This window comes from Myotis brandtii, unplaced genomic scaffold (assembly GCF_000412655.1).
Source record: "Myotis brandtii unplaced genomic scaffold, ASM41265v1 scaffold107, whole genome shotgun sequence".
In the NCBI taxonomy this organism is placed as follows: domain Eukaryota; kingdom Metazoa; phylum Chordata; class Mammalia; order Chiroptera; family Vespertilionidae; genus Myotis; species Myotis brandtii.
The window spans coordinates 4,144,976-4,154,481 of record NW_005353629.1 but is presented as its reverse complement, the minus strand read 5'-3'; the positions used below and the strand labels follow the sequence as shown (position 1 = coordinate 4,154,481).

The window sequence follows — 9,506 nt, the reverse complement described above, 5'->3', positions numbered from 1 at the left end:
GGCGCCAGCCTCTGTCCCCGCCCTCAGCGCCAGCCTGTCCCCGCCCTCAGCGCCAGCCTCTTGGGCCTCTGTTCTATCACTTAAGTGGGAAGTGTCAGCAAAGGGCTGGAGCATGAGTGAGAGAGAAAGGCTCCCGCCTCCATTTCTGACGAGCGCCGTACGAGCTGTTCCTCACCCACCAGCGGGCCCTGACACCCAGACTTCCGAAAACAGCGCCTGCTCTAGTGGCTTACGTGGTGAACAGGCCAGATCAGGGGTCCTCAAACTACGGCCCGCGGGCCACATGCAAATACAAATGTTGTATTTGTTCCCGTTTTGTTTTTTTACTTCAAAATAAGATATGTGCAGTGTGCATAGGAATTTGTTCATAGTTTTTTTTTAAACTATAGTCCGGCCCTCCAACGGTCTGAGGGACAGTGAACTGGCCCCCTGTTTAAAAAGTTTGAGGACCCCTCCTCTAAAAGGACAGTGATGTCAGTGACGCACAAGCCTACAACTGTGAGGTAAATTCAAGAAGAGAAGCCAGGGGTCCTCAAACTATGGCCCGTGGGCCACATGCAAATACAAATATTGTATTTGTTCCCGTTTTGTTTTTTTACTTCAAAATAAGATAGGTGCAGTGTGCATAGGAATTTGTTCATAGTTTTTTTTTAAACTATAGTCCGGCCCTCCAACGGTCTGAGGGACGGTGAACTGGCCCCGTTTAAAAAGTTTGAGGACCCCTGGGCCAGATGATTCTTACCAGAGTCACTAGCAAACCTGAACTCCACCTCAAGAAGCGGCCAGCATAACAAGTCCTCACTATTGTAATTCAGAGTCTGTCTGAGAAGATTCACAAAGTAAGACCGGCACAGACGGAGGCTGAGCAGCTCACTGCTGGGAGGAGGGACCTACACAGACACTGGGCTCAGGAGAGCCGCTGACGGTGAGAGCCACGCCTCCACCCACCTGATGGAGGAAGGAGAGGCAACAGGGAAGAAAGCTCATCGCGCCCTGAGACCATGGACATGTGCAGGGACAGAGGCAGAGGCAGGTGTAAGCAGGAACGTGAACAGAAGGGAGACCATGGGTGTTAAGAAGTGTGGAGGGGAGAGCGATGAGAATGGGAAGGGGAAGGGGAAGGAGAATCTGAACGAACGCTGGTGCCCAGAGAAGAACGTTCTATGTCAGCAGCATTCCGCGTCCCTGTCCAGCAGTCCAGGAAATAGAGTTAAAGTAAGTGGGTTTTGTTGGTCAACTCATGTATTATGAACAGGAGAAGGAAAAATGAGCTTCAAGTAAAAATGTTTAACCAAATCAAGGACGCGCAAGCAATGCGGCGGTCACCGCTGGCCAGTAACCCACCTGGTCGTATCCGTAAGGCCTCTGCTGCGGGGGCTGAGGTGGTCCGGGCTGCGTCGGCCTGTACCCCCCGTACTGCTGCCCTTGACCCTGCGGGTAGTTCGGATACTGAGGGCCTGGCCCGCCCTGGGAAGGACCTGCAAAATAATCAGCATAAACAAGCGCACAGGTGAACATCACTCCCAGAACTCCAGAAGCGTTTAGAACGAGGGGCTGTACTTTATATCTAAGCTAAAAAGGGTAGTTTGGAATCTTGATTTTCTCAAATGCTTTTTGAAATAAATTCCAAAGGTTATAATAAGAGTGAAAGTCATTTAAGGATGCCACTCCATACCAGGGGCTTTGATTCAGTGTAACTATTGTGTTCTGCATCAGCCATTAAAAATGTATATGTCAAGATGAGTAAGAGATTCAGGAGTTGGAAGGCAGTTCATTCTAGGCTAAGAATGTTCACCTGGATGTGTTCAAAGTGCTCATAAAAGCACCTATTTTATGAGAAAGTTAACCAGTATAAGCAAGAGATAAAAGAAAAGGCGAGAAGCAGATTCAAACTAAAATACTGGAACCATTTCTGAACAGTTTGGGAATCATGATATTTACAGCTGTGTAACTCTAATGTGTACGTGCAATAACCAGGAGAATCAAAAGGAATGATCTTACATGTAGAATTCGACTTATATTGGCAATCGCCAAAGGAGAGCTCTGCTCTGCTCTGACGCGCTCACTGTCACAGTGTCCTGACAAAGTAAAGAAGGCTGGGAAGCTACAAGCTGCATGTGGGAAGCCTGATCCAAGATCACACTCCGTGTGCCCACCACCTTTAACACCCAACCCACAAAAACGCATGATTTCAAACGTCAAAGATGACAAGGGACTAATTAGGCTGACCAAACAAATATGTCTATTTCGTAAACTCTACCATTATCTGTTGCAAAGCATGCTTTCTAAAGCAGAAGCTAAAAAGCTCTGGTACTTACACATGTTTCTACCACAGCCTTTCAAAACCTGTCATGAGAACATCAATTGCAGAGGAAAGTGCCAAAGAGAACAATACATTTTCAGGCTTAAATAAATGACATCAGCCTATTATTTTACTGATGTCGCTATACATCCACTTATTAAAACTCTAAATTTTCTATTAGAAGAAAGTTTGATAACTGGAATCTCTGGATAAGCAAAATGGGAACTTCTTTAGGGTTCCTGACATCTAACAAAACCATGGTTAGCTACTTGAACTAAAAACATTTAACTTTCTTTACCCTCTCTTCCCATTGAAAACAATTATTGCTCTTAAATCAATACATTTATCTGATTTAGCCACGTATGTGTTTCATGCAAATATAATAAAACCAGAACACTCTATTTATTCAAAGTACAAATACTCAATGGCCATTAAATGTTTCCATTTGAGAAGAGTAAGAATGTCTCTCTGTAAAACCAGGAAATCCCTGGGACATTCTCAAGTCAGGTGTGAAACGGAGAAACCAGAACTTGGCATGTGGGGAAACGCCTGCCTCCCACACCTGCCTGAGCTTCAGTGCCGTCTGAAGGCAGCCAGAGGGCTGCCAGCGACCCTGGCTCCTAGGTTTGCTGTCACGGTGGAGGTGCGGGAGTGACAGCAGCGCTGACATCCATCAACAGAAAGAAGGCATCACTGATGGAAGAAAGAGGCCATATTAGCTAGATGATGTCAAATTAGTAACAGCTACTGCTTTCCCTGAAACTGTAGTCTCCTATTTCCAACATTGTTACAGTCGCCTGAGACTGAAGGCTGAGGTCTCGGCTCCTCGTCACTGTCTCTCCGTATCGAGCCCAGTTCCTCACAGGCCGACACCAGCTACCTCGCAGGACACACAGCTGCAGTCACTGCACCCTGCGGATGTGGGTGTCGCCGGGAGCGAATGGAGGGTACTTTCTGTAAGCATTCTGAGCAGACCACATTTGTACTTTAAAAATCAGTATTATCTTCCACAGTAACGGTCACTAGTTTTTTTAATTACATTTATTGGAGTGACATTAGTTAATAGGATCATATAGGTTTCAAGTGTACATTTCTATGATACATGATCCAGGAAAATGCAAATCAAAACTACAATGAGATACCACCTCCTGCCTGCTAGAGGGGTGTTACCAACAAGGCAAGCGATACTGGGGTTGTGGAGAAAGGGACCCTCCCTCCCTGCTGGTGGGAGCGCAGACCGGTCCAGCGCTCTGGAAAGCAGTCTGGCGGGTCCTCCAAAAATTAAGAACAGTTACAACAGCCACCAGTTGTCGGAACAGACTTGCTCAGTGGACTGTGTAGACAAGGGCAGTGAACAACCACGCCATCGGGTGTCCAGGCCCGTCAGAGCTGGCGCTGGCCGTGAGCACAGCAGGTCCGGGTCCCTACGCCTTGCCCTGTGCATGGCTCCAGGGCATTCCTGTGGTAACTGAATCATCTCTAGTTTGTTTCTTTTTAAATAGGTTAGCAGTTTATCTAAGAGCACGTTATCTGGACACCGCTAGACTGAGGCAGAACTGTGACTTTTCAGAAATGGCCAACACCCATGCTCCGGAGCTGAGAGCGGAGGGCGGCTCACCGTAGGCCTGCTGCTGGCCGGCGTAGCCCTGCTGGCCCGGGTACTGCTGCTGCTGTGGCGCGTAGCCCTGCGGGGGAGGCGGGCCCTGGTAGGCCTCCTGCTGCTGGCCGTACTGCGAGCCTCCTGCAGGGAGGGGAGAAGAGGGGGAAACTGAGAAGTCGGCTTAACGAGCTCTTTCCTCTAAGATGCAGAGCCAACAACACAAGAACAAAATAAAATGCCATACTGATTTTTTAAAGTTAACAAAACAAAGAAAAAACTCAAACCAAACAGAAGGGTTTCGGCCAAACACACTGCAGTTAAAGCCAATTTGCAAGGTTCAACTGCAGCATTTCCAGCGCCTCTGCCATACGAGCATTACATTGACTGGAACGTCACAGTCAGAGGTCATGACTAAGCTAAATAAAATAAAAAGACAGAATTAAAGACACTACGAGAGCACACGCCAGCTACACGAGGTCAGCAAGCTGCTTCCTACGGCACTACACTTGTAGGGGAGACCATACATGTGGGACACACACACGACACTGGAGAGCTGGGTTTGTGTTCAGAGAGAAAACCTCCACTGGGGAAGCAACTACTTGTAACCGTTTTAGTCCTTTTACTGTTGTTAGAAATGGCGGGTCATGGTTACACATGGTAAATATCTGCACGGAGATGACCCGGTGGGCCTGGGCTCCCTGTAACTCTCCAGACAGGCAGCAGCTACTGCTCTACGAGAGAGAGCTGTGCACGGGAGGAGGCCTAGGCAAGGCTGCGGGTTCCTGTGGGAGGGCGTGTGTGTGCACGTGTGAAGGTATAGCGATACCTCCTTCGTAGTAATGTTGTGAGGAATCCTCGTAAGGCCTATCGTAGCCTTGCTCAGGATACGACGGTTGCTGATAACCGTGATCATTATGACCTACATCAATTCGACAAGAGACAGGGAGAAACGTTAATGGCCACTGAGTGAAAACCCTAAATATATTTAAACTTTCAGATAAAACTGAAAAAAAGAGAGAAAGAAATGGAAATACATAAAAAATAATTTCAATTGCATTAGCCAAATATTTACCAACGTGATTGTTTTCAGATCGAGATAACTTTCAAGTTTTCTTAAAAGCAAAAAACAGTAGTTTTAAAAACATTACCCTTAGTCTTAACTCGGATAATCCTCATTTGAGGAGAGGAAAACTTTATCTTCCATTTTTTTAAAGAGAATGAAAGCATTTAGGCCTTTCACATGTAAATAACTTGAATTAAATTCCAATAAACAAAGGAAACAATTATCATATTTTGTCAAACACCAGTTCTGGGTGCCAATGCCACAGCATATGCTAAATAATGTAAAATACAAAAGAGCTCCATAAATTTCTTCCCCTGAAAAAAAACTGAAACAAATTTTTCACACTCTATTTACTTGAATAAAATACAGTATCTCAAAATATTTCTAGATGCAAAAATATAATGCTTAATGCTGCCATTCTAGAAGCCCACAGGAAATATTTCTAGGGTAACATAAACATACACCTCGATGAAGTTAATACTGTATTAAGTGGAGTACACCTTTACTTTTAAGACACGATAAAGTTCGCCTATAAGATGACTGGAGTTGAGTGAAGATCGATACTCTAGTCCTTTGAATCAAATTGCAAAGAAATGCAGGGAATAACCTTTCAGCTGGCGAAGGTCTGAGCTACGATTCAGTGGACTCCCTAACTGAGGGAGGAGGAACACAGTTATGAATAAGTGTTATACTCAGGGCTCTAGGATCCAACGTTCCTACACCATCTCATCAATATCTGAATTGAGGGTCAGCAAACCGGGCCCGCAGTCTAACCCGCCTGCCTGCTTATAGTTACAGCCGTTCTCCTGCTGCGACAAGAGTCCAGCGGTTGAGATCGATAGCATGTGGCACACAAGGACGAAAAGATTTCCTCTCTGGCTCTTTACAGAGAAAGTCTGCCAGCTCCCAATCGACATGTTTACGGCCTAAAGATCTAAACAGAGGAAGAGCCGGCCGTGGTGGCTCGGTGGATGGACATCTATCTATGAACCAGGAGGTCACGGTTTGATTCCCGGACAGGGCACAGGCCTGGGTTGCAGGCTTGATCCCCAGTAGGGGGCGTGCAGGAGGCAGCCAATCAATGATTCTCTCTCATCATTGATGTTTCTATCTCTCCTTCTCCCTTCCTCTCTGAAATCAATAAAAATATTTTTAAAAAATAAAAACTAAACAGAGTAAGAAAATATCTAATGATGTCTAAGAGAATTAGTCATTGTAAATAGAACAAAGAATCTATGTAAATGTGAGACGAACATATTAATACACACCTATGCAAAATGATACCAGATAACATTTTAAATCCCAATGAAATAAGATGTATTATTTATAGAACTTTAAAGTTCTGATATTTACAAAAATAACGTCTATTTTGTATAGAAAGATCCTATTTATAACAATACAAATTTCATATTTCAGGACATACTCAGGGCCAACCAAACTAACAGTACCAAATTCAACTCAATTACTTAAAATATATTTTAAAAGTTAAACAAACCAATCATTTATATTCAGCAAACTTCCTAATAAAATTTAAGAACCTAGATTTCACCTTTTTAAAATAACTATAGTCTAAGAAATTACTTAATACAATGTCTACATGTAAAACTAAAAACCACAACACTCTGAATAATTTGGGGCAAGAAACCCTGAGGTAAAAAAAAAAAAAAAAAGAAGTCACTTTCTAGCCAGAATCACCACACATACCCGCACCCACACAGGCGCTGCGTGCAGCTGTGCAGGTGGCGCTGCTGGGCCCGCACGCCAAGCCTCCGCGGAACCCACTCCCGCCACCACGTGCCTTCAGGGTTCACTCTGATGAAACGTGGCGGCAAAATGATTTCTCAGACACCAAATGGTATCTTCTTGCTCGTTTGCATCGGCTTCCAGTTCATGGTCCCAACACTTCAGCTGTAATTCTTAGCTTCCCTAGTTTCTCTTTTGAAGCGTTTACCTCGAATCCACCCCGGGAGCAGACTACGTCAGTGAAGACGTCGCAAACCCTTGGCTGACAAGACCCATCGCTCTGTGACGTGGGAGCCCCTCTGCGGGACCGCGTCTGTGTGTGGACTCCCTCCCCGTCACCGCCGCCTGCGAGCCTGCCAGGCCAGCAGGAGCCGGGAAGGCTGCGCGGGACAGCGACAGGCCCCGGGGCTGGCCACCAAGTGCGGCCATCTCTACTGGCCACTCGCAAGGCCGCCTTCCAACTAAAAAGTACGCCATTAAACTAAATACCTAAAATGAACTTTGTTTTCTAAATACCTTTCCTTTTCCACTAACTCTATATACAACTATGTTCTGGGTATAATTTAGCCTCCAAATGTTTCCTCAAATGCAAATGATACTGTATACAAACCATAGTTCTTTAAGAAGCACGCAACATCAACTAAAATGATGAAACAGAAAAAAACTTGAGGAAGTCTATGCATTTATAGTATACAACGCATAAAAGTAAACCAAGAGGTGCACTTTCTGGTATATGAACTATCTCAATAAAGCTGTTATTTAAAAAGGTAAATCGATAACGTCAGTTTTGGTTCAAAGGAACAACTCAAACATAAAAGGATCCTCCTTTCTGAAAGGATGGCACTAACAGAGCGTGGCCCGACGGCACTGCTGCGGGACAGCTACACGAGACAGACTCTGCAACAGGAGACCCAGCGCTGTGGCTGATGCTGAGACTACTGGTGCTTAATGAGACGCAGCACACCGTTAGTTCCTTCAGCCACACGTGATGCTGGATGGCTTCCTACAGTAACACAGGGCAGGGACAGACATGGGAGTGAGCGTCAGGGGGATTACCATCAGGGTAATACTGCTGGCTCATGCCTTCCGGAGGACCCTGTCCGCCGTGGCTGTACTGGTCCCCGTAATAGTCCTCCTGGCCAGAGTACTGCTGGGGCGGGCCTGCAAACCACAACAGGGCAAGACGTCAGCAATCGGTTCTCGGGCACCAACGGCTTCTTCCTGACCTGTCTCGGGAGTCTGTTCCTCTGCTGTCGAGTCCCCTCCCAAGCGCTGGCGTTCGTATACTTCTAACTATTCTATGCGCACACACAGACACACAGCCAACAGCACACACATTTCACAACAACTGATGGTAAGGCCATGCATGCAATATCAAGCAATACCAACTCAAAAACACAAACACTAACTTCTTAAAAAGTGTCAAACTAGTAGAAAATTAATTTCCTTTTTATTTTGATATTACAGCAGTTTAAAATAAATTAGGGTTTGTTTCTGACCATATAATTTAGTACATTCTCAACAATAAAATAGTATTTTCTGCTGTAAATAAGCTTTTGATATAAAATTTTATGATGTAATCTTTTCCCAGAAAAGATTAAAGGAAAGCTGAATACCAGGAAGTTCCTACCCAATTTGTAACCCTTTGTACCTACTGTACCCACTACCTCTCAGGAAAAAAATATTCAGTGGTGTTTTCTTTAATTATTTATATATATATACGTATGTATGTGTGTGTCATGTAGCAAACAAACAACAATAAAAGAGTCTTATGTTTTCCCTTTTTTATAATGGAAAAAAAAGCCATATATATATAAATAAATAAAAGCCTAAGTGACCGTTATGACCGGTCGACCGAACAACCGGTCAACCAGTCGCTATAACAACCGGTCAACCAGTCGCTATGATGCACACTGACCACCAGGGGGCAGACGCTCAATGCAGGAGCTGCCCCCTGGTGGTCAGTGCGCTCCCACAGCCAACCTCCCATGGTCCCTCCCCCAGGCTGGCCGGCCCCGATCAGCCCCGAGTGGGACTGGGCGAGACAGCCCCGATCAGCCCCGATCGCTGGCCAGGCCAAGGAACCCCACCCATGCACAAATGTGTGCACCGGGCCTCCGGTCTAGAAATACAAGCCCTAACTTAGCCTGGATGACAAGTTCACTACATGGAAAGCCTCCCAACTGTTACTTCTATGTCGCGGCCATTCCCAGCGGGGCCCTTACCCTGCTGGGGCGGTCTGTAGGGCGGCATCTGCCTCTGGCCCATCATGTGACTGCCTTGGCTGACCTGGCCCATCATCCCCATGGGCGGCTGCTGGCCCTGGTAGTGCTGCCCACCACCCTGGGGCATGTTGTACTGCTGGGAAGGAGGCTGCTGGTGCATCATTGGACCTGGAGAAACACAAAACATGCACATGATCTTGCTCATATATATTAACATCTTATGAGAAATAAAAAAATCTTTTTGTCATACTAGAGGCCCGGTGCACGGATTCATGCACATTGAAAGGAAATTAATTAGAAGTAATATTTTAGAGGCCAGGAAGGGATTGCGGGAGATTAGCTGGCCAGGAAGGACCGCGGGAGGTTGGCTCCAGAGCGTGTCCAGCCTGTCTCGCCCAGTCCTGATTGGCCAGACCCCAGCAGCAAGCTAACCTACTGGTCGGAGCGCCTGCCCCCTGGTGGTCAGTGCATGTCATAGCGACTGGTCGAACGAACAGTCGGACACTTAGCATATTGGGCTTTTATTATATAGGATAACCCCCCAAACACACAATTATAATAAGACATTTATAA

General features: G+C 45.9%; 1 protein-coding gene across 3 annotated transcripts in view; it reads right to left on the bottom strand.

Annotated features, from left to right (window-relative positions):
* Window positions 1-9,506, bottom strand: part of SS18 (synovial sarcoma translocation, chromosome 18) — a 42,425-nt gene that overhangs the window by 10,568 nt on the left and 22,351 nt on the right. The window contains exons 6-10 of one of the 3 annotated variants that reach the window (XM_014541521.1): window positions 8,934-9,101; window positions 7,765-7,869; window positions 4,729-4,821; window positions 3,921-4,043; window positions 1,345-1,478 (exon numbers count right to left, since the gene is read on the bottom strand). In XM_014541521.1, coding sequence (XP_014397007.1) covers window positions 1,345-1,478; window positions 3,921-4,043; window positions 4,729-4,821; window positions 7,765-7,869; window positions 8,934-9,101 — 623 coding nt within the window. The remainder of the gene's footprint in view (window positions 1-1,344; window positions 1,479-3,920; window positions 4,044-4,728; window positions 4,822-7,764; window positions 7,870-8,933; window positions 9,102-9,506) is intronic. The other 2 variants (XM_014541527.1, XM_014541531.1) reach the window with 2 other exon arrangements.